The sequence below is a fragment of the Heterodontus francisci genome, chromosome 1, assembly GCF_036365525.1.
Source record: "Heterodontus francisci isolate sHetFra1 chromosome 1, sHetFra1.hap1, whole genome shotgun sequence".
NCBI lineage: Eukaryota > Metazoa > Chordata > Chondrichthyes > Heterodontiformes > Heterodontidae > Heterodontus > Heterodontus francisci.
The window spans coordinates 249,699,869-249,712,361 of NC_090371.1; the positions used below are offsets into that span (position 1 = coordinate 249,699,869).

At 44.0% G+C, this 12,493-nt stretch overlaps 1 protein-coding gene across 1 annotated transcript in view; it reads left to right on the forward strand.

Annotated features, from left to right (window-relative positions):
• Positions 1–12,493, forward strand: part of fat4 (FAT atypical cadherin 4) — a 458,079-nt gene that overhangs the window by 239,163 nt on the left and 206,423 nt on the right. Inside the window, exon 5 of the mRNA XM_068042747.1 lies at positions 3,614–3,961. Coding sequence (XP_067898848.1) covers positions 3,614–3,961 — 348 coding nt within the window. The remainder of the gene's footprint in view (positions 1–3,613; positions 3,962–12,493) is intronic.

The following is a 12,493-nucleotide window of genomic DNA, read 5'->3' on the forward strand; positions in this document are numbered from 1 at the left end:
TAAGGTGCCAATCTGGAGAAGCTGCAACACAGGACTACATGCATGCTAAACAGCAGAAGCAGCATTCTATAGACAGAGCTAAGCGATCCCACAACCAATGGATAATTTCAAAGCTCTGCTGCATCTAGCTGTGAATGGTGGTAAACAATTAATGGGGGAGGAGACTCCATGAACATCCCTACCCTCAATGATGGTGGTGCCCACCACATGAGTGCAAAAGACAAGACAGAAGACTTTGCTAAGTTCTTCATCCAGAAGTACCAAGTGGATGATCCATCTTGGCTTAATCCTGAGTTCCCTACCATCACAAAAGTCAGTTTTGAGACAAATTGATTCACTCCATGTGATATTCTCTGGAATTCTGAGAATGAGAGGTGATCTCATTGAAGTATATAAAATTCTTTAGGGATTTGATAGGTTAGATGCTGAGGTGATGTTTCCCCTGGCTGGACATCTGGAACTAAGGGGGTCACAGTTTTAACATAAGGGGTTGGTCATTTAGAACTGAGATGAGGAGAAATTGGTTGTGGATTTTTAGAATTCTCAATCCCAGAGTGCTGTGGATGCTCAGTCATTGAATATATTCAAGACAGAGATCAATAGATTTTTGGATACTGAGAGGATATGGGCATACTGCAGGAAGATGGAATTGAGGAAGAAGATAAGCCATGATAGTATTGAATGGCAGAGAAGGCTTGAAGGGCCAAATGGCCTACTTCTGCTCCTGTTCCTTAAGTTCCTACATCAAGAAAAAGTTGAGTGCCCTGGATAGGGCAAAGGCAACAGGCCCCAACAACATCCCAGCTACACTGCTGAAGACCTGTGCACCAGAACTAGCTGTGCTATCAGCCAAGCTATTCCAGTACAGCGACCTGGCAAAATAGAATATTGCCCAGCTATGTCCCATCCACAAAAAGCAGGACAAATCCAATCCAGCCAATGACCACCCCATCAATCTACTTTCAGTCAGCAGCAAAGTGATGGAAGATGACCTTGACAGTGCAATCAAGCAGCACCTACCCACCAATAACCTGCTACCATGCTCACTTTGGATTCTGCCAGGACCAGTCGGCTCCAGACCTCATTACATCCTTCGTCTAAAATGGACAAAAGAGCTGAATTCCACAGGAGAGGTGAGAGTGACTGCCCTTGGCATCAAGGCAGCATTTGACCGAGTGTGGTAGCAAGCAGCCCTAGCAAAATTGAAGTCAATGGGAATCAAGAAACAAACTTTCCACTCGCTGGAGTCATGCCTAACACATAGGAAAATGATTGTGATTGTTGGAAACCAATAATTTTAGCCTCAGGACATTTCTGCAGGAGTTCCTCAAGGCAGTGTTTTAGGCCCAAATGCTTCATCAATAATCTTCCCTCCATCATAATGCCAGAAGTGGGTATGTTTGCACAGTGTTCAGTTCCATTTGCAACTCCACAGATAATGAAACAATCTGTGCCCACATGCAGCAAGATCTGGACAACAGTCAGGCTTGAGCTGATAAGTGGCAAGTAACATTCATGCCACACAAATGCCAGGCAATGACCATCTCCAATAAGAGAGAAGAGAGAGTCTAACCAACTCCCCCTGATATTCAATATCATCATCATCGAATTTCCCACCATCAACATCCTGGAGGGGTCATCATTAACCAGAAATTCACTAGATCAGCCAAATAATTACTGTGCTTACAAGAGCAGGCAAAAAGCTGGGTATTCTGTGATGTATAACTCACCTTCTGACTCCCCAAAGACTTTCCACTGTCTACAAGGCACAAGTCAGGAGTCTAATGGAATACTGTCCACTTGCCTGGATGAATCCAGTTCTAACAACACTCAACAAGCTCAACACCATTGAGGTTAAAACAGCCTGCTTGTTTGACACCCCATCAACCACCTTAAACATTCACTCCCTCCACCACCAGCGCACAGTGGCAACAGTGTGTAGTAGCGACAAGATGCACTGCAGCAACTCGCCAAGGCTTCTTTGACAACACCTCCCAAACCCACAATTTCTACCACCTAGAGGGACAAGGACAGCAAGCACATGGGAACACCATCATCTCCAAGTCACACACCAACCTGACTTGGAAATATATCACTGTTCCTTTACCGTCACTGGGTCAAAGTCCTGGAACACCCTCCCTAACAGCACTGTGGAAGTACCTATAAAACATGGACTGCAGTTGTTCACAAAGGTGGCTTGCCACGATCTTCCCAAGGACAGTTAAGGATGGGCAATAAATACTGGCCCTGCTAGTGACGCCCACATTCTGCAAATGAATAAGAAGAAGTAATATTGTGAAATGTATTCTGCAGAATGCTTTAGTACAAATGATTGACGAATGCAGTGTAGAAATGGAGTAAACTGCTTATTTTACTTAGTGCACACCATAATCTTGTAGGTTTTGGTATTTTGATTTTAATACTTAATAAATTGTACAGATGAAAATTGTTTTGAAACAGGGCAGCTACAAGAGTATTGATAGAAACAAGATGTTACTGATGCTTTTGAAATTGTTATGACCAGGTGAGAAAGAGGTCTAGGGTTCCCTTTCAGCCTTCACCTGGTCTTACTGTAACAGGGTTTAATTTTAAACACCCTGTGTTTTTAGCTCCCCCTTGGTGAATCCTTGTTCACCGCTTTCCAATTACAAGGCAAAGAAACCAGCACAAACGGGCTTTCTTAGATTTAAAGGAGAAAAGTTGAAATTTATCAAACTTGAACTTAAACTCTAATTCGGTTAACACCTACGGATACATAACGCACCCATGCTAGCATACATACGCGATACACGCATGCAAATAGAGACAGAAAAGAGCAGAAGAAAAAATAAAGTGGAAAAGTTTGAGACAATATCTGAACAGTTGTTGTTACGGTTCTTGGAGCTCACTGTAGAGTCCTTGATTGTATGTAGATCTTGCTTTTCGATGGGGCCCAGTATTCTTCTTAAACCTTGTTCGCTATAAGAGACTTTTCTCTCTTGGGGTTCATGTGTCTTCAGCGGATTCAAAGGCTTGTGACAAAGAGATGGGAGCATACAGGAAAGAGATCTTCTCAGTCCAGGAGCAAACAGACATTCTGCCCAAACTGTTTGTACAAATTCAAAAAACCCAGGTTGCCCAGCAGGTTAGTCATATGACTAGCTGGTTTGACCATGTCCGTTTGTGTATTCGGCCATCTTATCAGTCAGCCTGGAATGTGAGCTCCCCCACCTTCAACGAATTTCAACGGTGATCAAAAGTCCATTGTGGGTTGAATGTCGGGGAATGGCTGCTTTGCCCTTCCAAGCACTGTCTGCTAATATGCAAATATCTTTTCTAGCCACGGCTAATCTGTTTAACAAGTCCTTTCTCCACTCCAGTAACAGTTTAAAATCAATGTTCATGACAAAATTAATGTGCCTCATTCTTGGCAGGTGGGGGCCTAGCATGACAAAATGAAACTTGTTCACGGAAGATAAGTAGTTCCTTCCCTTTTCAAAAAGCAAATAAGGAAATAGCTGTAAATGGGAAAAGGTTCTTAGATTCTTCAATGAAGAATCAAGATGTGCTACCATTTTTAAAATATTGCTCCAGATTTTTAAGATGTTTTTTATTATTTATTTCAATGTTTTAGGCTCCATTGTGGCAGCCACCTTGGCCAGTGATGCAGATTCTGGCGCTAATGGGGAAATCACGTACATGGTAGAAGAGGATAATGAAGAATCGTTTTTCCTCAATTCTGTGACTGGCGTTTTCAATCTAACTCAAACACTGGATTATGAGAAGCAACCATATTATATTCTGACTGTGCGAGCAGAAGATGGCGGAGGACAGTTCAGCACCGTGAGAGTTTACTTCAATGTGCTGGATGTGAATGATAATCCTCCCATTTTCAACCCTTCAACTTATAGCACTTCAGCAATGGAAAACCTTTCCCCTGGAGTAAGCATCCTAACCATAAAAGCAACTGATGCAGATGATGGTATGTATTATAGAAAGTTTATGAATAAATTGTGGTTATATTAGTAACAACCAGTATTGTAATAGGTGCTTCATCTCTGAAAGATATTAAAGTCAGTTTTCAGACAGTAATTTCATTTTCCCTGTAGAGTGAAATGCCATTTCTTTTAACCCTATTTAGTGGCACATCAATAGTTTCTGCTACACATGTGCTATGCCATTTCTTATTTGCTACTGTTGATAAATTCTGAAAGTTAGAGTTTCCAAACATTAGAACTAACTTGTCACTTTAAAAAAAAGTCAGTGGTCTTCCAGGGAGCAGAGTTTCCATTTCTCTCTATATCATAGAACAAGAAGGAAAGAACTTGCATTTATATAATAACTGTCATGATCCCAGAGCATCCCTGAGCACTTCACAGACAACAAAGTATTTTAGAAGGATAGTCACCATTGTAATGTAGGGACATGTATTAACTAATTTGTACACTAGGTCCCACAAACAGCAGTGAGATAAATGACTAGCTCATCTATTTTAGTGATGGTTAAAAGATAAATGTTGGCCAGGACATCAGGCGAACTCCCCTGCTTTTCTTTGAATGGTGCCATGGGATCTTTTAACATCCATCGAAGAGGGTACATAGGACCTTGGTTTAGTATCTCATCTGAAAGATGGCAGATCTGACCGTGCAGCACTTCTTCTGCACTGCATTGAAGTGTACAATTATTAATGTGTATTCTGTTGAATATTCTATTGGGAGATTCTAAAAGTTGAAGTATGAATTCTTCATTCATAGGGTTGATATTGTCAATCGTTTATTACGTTAATAACTGACACTACAACCTATATTTTTTCTTTATATTGGATAACACATTTGGTTAGTTTTGTTTAATACTTCTGAGAGATGTGTATTTTCAGAATGTTGCATGTGAACTTTATTCAACTCAGGCTGCAGTCATACACATACATCATTATGTACATACTTTCTATATGACCTCTACAGCTATTGGCTGCATTTAAGCAAAAGCAGTCTCTTCAGTTATAATCACAGACATATGTTTATTTAATTCTTGTCATAATTCATAAAAAGAAATCATAGTTTGTTAGCACACACAAAAAATTATGTAAAAATTAAGTATTGGCAAGTCAGTGGATTTCAGTTGTTATTACTTAGTTTGCCGCACCAGGGTGTGACAGTAAGCATGAGTGACAATCACAGTGTTCTATTACCTTGTGATGCTATACCCTTGAGAGTATCATTCAGTTTGTTTGCACTGGAAGTCCGTTTCACACTTCTCCACTACAATTTTAACTGTGAAAATGTTACAAGAAGGAAAGTTGGCAATAGGCAGGAGTTGACTGTAAACAAGTGGATTTTATCAGAGGCAGGTTTATTAGGAATTTATTGTGAAGAAATGAAAATTTCGAGATAAAAATATAACATGAGGAAAAATAAAAAAAACTGTAAAAATGCAAATTATTTGCAGTATTTACCAACCAAACTATCTTCTTTCTGTGTCTTACTTTTTTTTGTTTTACTATTTTTTATTGCCTTTCCACTTGTACAAAGTTCTCCTCCTTTGAGAATCAGGCCTGTCTGAGGTACTTATTTCTCCACATCTATTACCAAAACCATTTCTTTTGACTGACATGAAGGTAATGTTTGATGAACTAGGCAGCACCCAACTTAGCAGCAGCATGTTCGATGACCTTCAGATATATTGTTGGGAGCTGTACAAAAAGCAAATCATAATGCAAGAAGATGGGGGGGAGGTGGCGGGTGGGTGTAACTGGTCAAAGGAGGTGTAATCAAAGGATGTATCCAAAGTCAAAGGATTGGATATTAACTCAGATGGAGGGAGCACGGGCTATTTTGAGGTCAGGAAATCAGGAAGGACGGGTTTCCCTCAGGTCCTGCCAAATTCAATAACAGGTGTTAATTAATATTTTTTTGTCTCCACTTGCCAGCTGCAGCCAGCTAGATGAGAGGATGGCTGGCTATTGGGCAGGTAGGCCTCTGGCATCAGGCCGCAGTTGGGAAGGGGAGAAAATTGAAGGAAATATCGGAGGCCTTGTGTGGTGGTGCGATTGGAGGCCTCGGGATGGTGAGAGGGACATGGGAAGGATCGTGGGGGGATATTGGAAGGGCCTCAGGTGGAGGAGATCGGAAATGCCTCAGTGGGAGATTGGAAGGATCGGGGGAGAGACAGGAATGGCCTCAGTGGGGAGATTGGAAAAGTTGGTGTCGGGGGAGATTGGCAATCACGAGGCAGGGTACAGGGTGAAATGGCACTAATCGTCTGGGTCCAGCAGTCCTCACCTCCATTTAGCTTCTGGGTCCGGGTTAAATCTAAAATGGTGGTTAATTATAAGCATACAACCTCATCATTTGAATAGACAACCTGCCTCCTGGGAGTGAGTTGGTTACCCACCTTCCCTTCCACCCGCCACCCCCACCCCTGCATCCCCCTCCCCGCTATTGCACCTTTGTTAAAACCAGAAGTGGGCAGGTTGAAGGTGGGTTGAGGAGCAGGATTCAGATTTTTAACATTTTTACATCCCACCCAACATAAATGCACCCGTTTTGGAGGTTAAAATACCCCCTAAAGGTTTCTGACAAATTTAACCGGGGATCCTACTAACATTCAAACCAAATTATCCTAACTGCTAACGCATGTTCCAGTAACCTGGATTCAGAGCTCATGTTTAACTCAACACCTGAACCTCTGCAAAGAAGGAGCAAAGCCACTGACATTGAAAAAGATCCAAGAGCAGCAGAAACAGTGTCAGTTACTATTGCTCTTGGTATTCCTTGAGGAATGTTTGGCTTGACACAGAATGTTGAGGTGCAGCTGGAACAGCTCTCGTGTTTCTGGCATAAACATAAGGCGCCTGTCTTAAGCACTTGTAGTTGTAGTTGTGCTGTTCCGGTCATGATCTATAAATGTAAATATTTTATTTGGCTTGTCTATCTGTGTGGGAACCACAAACAATACAGGTTGGACCAGTTGTTGTAGTATATTGCATCATTATAGTAAGGGATGTATTGCTAATGTCGTCCACTTATTGGTACTGTATTATCATTTGAAGAATTGTAGAATACCTATTAACTGTTAACATGATTACAGATTGCTAATTCTCACTGCCAAGCCATTGTTCCCAAACTACTCATGTAAAAATCTATGGTATTTTCTTCATGTTAAATTTTCACACATAGCTACTTTCTTAGGTGCCAATGAAAATAAAGGCAGCTTGGCTCCAAGTCAAATAATAATGTTACATATTGATTTTGTACATGTCCAAAGTATATAGCTTTTCCTTGTTATTGAAAATATCAGTGTGTGGAATCCTGCATCCCACTAATGAATACATTCAAAGTTTGTTCAAAACAAAATAATAACCCACTTTAGTGTTATCAAATCTGCAAAATTAGAAGAAAGTAATATATTCAAAAATTATATATTTTAATTTTCTATACCAACACATGTACACACCTGCAAACATCTATGTATTCCAATTCCTGTCAATACTAGCAGGTATTGCCAGTTATTTGTTCATATCAAGCTATTATAGTGGCTCCAAAAGCATTATTGTTTCTCCTGCCCTCCTTGCATCTTAACCTTAGCTGCACTCCAAAATGGCTCTGCTATGATTTATGTGTTACAGTGAAAAGATAAAGATCTCAAAGGTCACTGCTGTTTATTTGTGTAAATTGGAACTCCAACTGGAAAAAATTGGTTAGCATATTCAACTCTAATGATCCAGTTAGGCTAATTAGTCAGTGTTAAATGCAGCATTAGACTTAAGAAACAATGATCGATTGGCAACGGGCACTGTAGCTCACAAAGTGCACATTTCAAGTATTTCTGCTGTTCACTTGTACACAGTCAATTCTTTACTGAGGCAAATCAGAGGTGGATACAGTTCAAAAGCAATCTTGGTAATGTGTGTCTTTTCTGCTCAGATTTGAAAGCTTAACTTCCTTATTGTAATTTAGGGCCTTTATTAGATAGCAGTGTAAATGAGTGCCTAATCTGCCATTGGAGTGAGCCTTTGATTTTCCATCCACTTATCTCTTGGCAACAAAATAACATATTTGCACCATTGCCTACAGCAATGTGAATACTGAGAATCTAATACCATATTTATATTGCAGTTTCTACTTTAAGTAGTTCCACAACATGGGCTGCCGCTGGGAAGATCGAGCCCAGCAATCCCAGTGTCGGGCTCAGTGGTGGGCCGCCGCCACACTTATCTTCGGCCTCCCTCGCCACGGAGCCCAATGTCTGGAGCTCAACAAAATTCAGCCCCTATGTTTCAACTTGGTTTGCTCTGAATTTATCTCATTTAACTATAGAGGAACTCAAACGTCAGCAGTGACAGGAAAATAACTGCATACATAGGTGTTGATAAGTTAGAGAAGGTAACACCTTGGGACATTTTGCGACATTAAAGTCACTATATAAGTGCACGCTGTTGTTCCTGGTGAATGTTGTTGCATAAAGATGGCTTGATCACCTAGTAATTGACAGAGAATCTGAAGCCTGTTTTACATCTCTCCCAAATTTTTATTTCCAATAAAGTGAGAGATGTAAAACAGACTAACATTTGGCTATCAGCTACTTTACACAATTGCATAAAATCAAATTTGCTCCCACTGTGTCTTCAGCTAAAAGGAGCTCATAGTAGCTTGCTGCTGCAAAGGTTGCCATTTATGTTTGCATAAGCCGCATGGGAAGAAACCACCTAAGGGTGTATGTAACTAAAGGCACTAGCAGTGCTTTGTATGACAGCATGGTTGCTAGACAGTTCTGTAATATAAATGCAGTGTCAGGCTTGATCAGTGGCCTTTGATCCTGTTCCAGGTAAGTTTTGAGCAAAATGGCTGTAACCAATTCTAGAGCTTCAGGCCAGGGAGTGCGTAACACCATTGGGGTGGTGGTGAAGGATAATGAAGGGGGTGCACTGGTTGACCGTACCTTCTTCATTCAGAAAATCCTTATTGATTGCTGTGGATTCCAAGCTGCAGACATCTTCTGCCTGCAGGACTTCCCCGGCAGTGGATATTTCGACCTGACGTTCAAGAATGTGGCGGGATGCATCAAGTTTCTGAATGTGTTCAAGGGGAGGGGAGACCAGGCGCTGCTGTCGATCCTCACATTGGAGCCACTCTTCACGCTACTGTCACAACGCAACTGGGTGGTGACAATCCACCTCTACAACCTCATGTTCCCTGTCGTGAATGTACTCACTTTCCTCACCAGGTACGTCGAGGTGGCCGACAGCAGCACTGATGTCAAGGACCCGCTTGGGATTTGGACCAGAAAGCAGCAGGTCAAGGTGACCTTGAAGGTCGATGCCACTGGAGCCATCGTCCATTCCCCCTCCAGCTTCACTATTGGGTGAAGTCGAGGCTTCTTGGTCTGTGTGGGGCAACCCAGGGTTTGTCGTACCTGTGGCAAATCTGGTCATGTGGCAGCCAACTGCAGCACAGTCATCTGCAAGAACTGCAAGAAGGAAGGCCATCAGACCAAGGTCTGTAAACAGAGTAAGTGTTGCAACCTGTGCGGTGGGGCAGGCCACCTCGACAAAACCTGCCCCAAATGCTGCCTCAGTTATGCACAGGCGGCAAGGTCCAAGGAAAGGCTGGGGGAAGGAACGGTGAACGCGTCTGGTGCTGGGAAGGAGACAGGAAATCCTCCCCTTCGCAAGGAAAGTCTATTTGAGAAGGAGAAGAAAGGGGACGCAGCTGCAACCAGCAACCCAACATCTACCCCACGCCCGAAAACAACTCCTCTACAGACAGAAGCAATGGAGGAAGAGGTAGCAGATGGACAAACTGGTCAGTGGCAAGTGGTAAAAAGGAAAACTGTAAAGAAGAAGCCTCCAAAAAAGGAACAGGTCACCAGCCAAATCAGTGGCACGAGGAGGCTCCCTGCAGGTGAACGCAGCATAGATACATCTAGTCAAGACCGGATGTGTCTGCCCATTCTAGGATTGACTTCCTGTTTGTGTCCCTTGCTTTCACGGTCAGATCCATCGACATCAAGCCAGTGTTCTCCTCTGACCACTGCCTCTTACTGGCCCACTGTCACTTACAGGACGACCAGCGGGTTGGCAGGGGGACATGGAAACTAAATGTTACACTGCTAACCCCAGAGAACATTGAGGAACTCAAAAGGGATTACAAAGGTTGGAGAACCGTGAAACCTTCTTTGAGTCTCCGATGCTCTGGTAGGAAGCGATGAAGGCGAACATCAAGAGGTTCTTTATCTTCAAAGGTGTTCAGAGGGCGAGGGAGAGACAGAGGGAAATGTCACGACTCCAGAAAAGAATGCAAAATCTGCTCTGGCTGCAGTCGATGGGAGTTGCGGTCAAAGAGAATCTCCAAGAGGTGAAGAGCCTGCAAGCCTCGTTCTTTGCCACGGAGGCCTCCAAGGTCATCTTCCGGTCCAGAGTCCGCTCCATTGAGCAGGATGAGATGTGCTTGTGTTTCTTCTTCCAAAAGGTACACAGAGAGAGCTCTGTGATCAGCAGCCTGAAGGAAGAGGATGGCTCGCTAACGTCTTCGCAGTCTGACATACTAAGGATTAGCAAATCCTTTTATGCTGGGCTGCACAACGTGAAGCCCATGGACAGCACGGCCTCCCAGTCCTATCTGTCATCTATCACAGAGGTCTTAGATGACAGCATGCAGGAGAGTCTGGACAAACCGCTAACTCTGGACAAGCTGACAAAGGCCGTCAAGTTTGTCGAGACAAAATAAAACTCCCGGAAGCGAGGGCTTACCGGTTGAGTTGTATTCAGCTCTGTGGGACTGGATCGGCCCAGACCTGCTGGAAGTGTACGAGAGTATGCATCTGGCCGGCAGCATGTCAGAATCCATGAGGAAAGGCATTATCACCCTCATCGACAAACGGAAGGGGGAGAGGGCGGAAATCAGAAATTGGCGGCCCCTCTCGCTACGTAATGTAGACTGCAAGATTCTGTCCAAAGTCATCACCAGTCAGGTCAAGTCTGCTCTGGAATTGGTGATTCACACCGACCACACCTGTATTGTACCTGGCAGGAAGATCTCTGATAGCTTCGCGCTGCTCAGGGATACAAGCGCCTATGTACAGGACAGGGGTGTGGACACCTGCCTCATCAGCCTGGACCGGGAGAAGGCTTTTGACAGGATAAAGCACACATATATGATGGACGTGCTCTCCAAAATGGGGTTTGGGGAAGGAATCCGCAATTGGATAAAACTGCACTACACAAACATCAATAGTGCAGTCTTAATCAATGGGTGGGAATCAGAAAGTTTCCCGATCAAATCTGGAGTCAGACAGGGCTGTCCTCTCTCCCCTGTCTTGTTTGTTTGCTGTATCAAACCCTCTGCTGAGTCCATTAGGAGGGATGCGGGCATTAAAGGAGTAGCAATCCCCGGCAGTGGAAGCACTCAGGTCAAAGCCTCCCCGTACATGGACAACGTCAGCGTCTTCTGCTTGAATCTGCTCTCCTTTCGCAGACTGATGAGCATCTGCGACCAGTTCGAACTGGCCTTGGGAGCCAAAGTAAATCATGGCAAGAGCGAGGCCATGTTCTTTGGGAATTGGGCCAAACGATCCCTTGTCCCCTTCACCATTAGGTCAGACTACCTGAAAGTGCTGGGGATATGGTTCAGAAGAGCCGGGGCATGTGCCAAAACCTGGAAGGAGCGAGTAGCCATGGTACACCGTAAACTGAGCAGGTGGGAACAGCATTCTCTCTCCATTGTGGGTAAGAACCTGGTCATCAGGTGCGAGACGCTGATGTTGTTGTTGTGTGTGACGCAGGTCTGACCCATACCCCGCTCCTGTGCTGTGGTGATCAATCAAGCCATTTTTCGCTTTATCTGGAGATGCAAAATGGGCTGGGTCCGGAGGGACACAATGTTCAAACCTCTAAATAAAGGCTGAAAAAAAAGTACTCAACGTTTCCCTCATCCTGATGACCACCTTCATATGCAGCTGCCTCAAGCTGTACATAGAGCCCCAGTACGCAAACACCAAGTGTCACTACGTGCTGAGGTTCTATCTGTCCCCAGTGTTGCGGAGGGTGGGTCTGGCCACATTGCCGCGGAACGCTTCATCCAGTAGGACCGTGCCATACCACCTATCCTTCATGGAAATGTTTGTGCAGAAAAACACCTTTGACCACCAATCCATCAGGCAGTGGTCTGCATGGAATGTCCTCAAAGCCCTACGGGAAAAAGAGATGGTGGATCCTGTCGGATGGTTCCCCGAGCAGTCTGCCAAAGTCATTTGGCAGAATGCTTCATCACCAGAACCTTCAAACAAGCACCAAGGCGTCACCAAGGTGGTGAGAAAGGCCCTCCCCATCAGATCCTTCCTGCGCGCCCGGAATCTCGCTGTCTCCACACGGTGCCCTCGAGGTGGCTGTGGTGGGAAGCAACTGCTGCTGGAGGACCATCAATTAGGTGAAAGACACTCTTTGGTCTGCCCAGAACTTGCTGGTCTTCCAGTGCAAATAGTTGTCCACGACCGAGTGTTGCAGCCTGGCACATTCCAA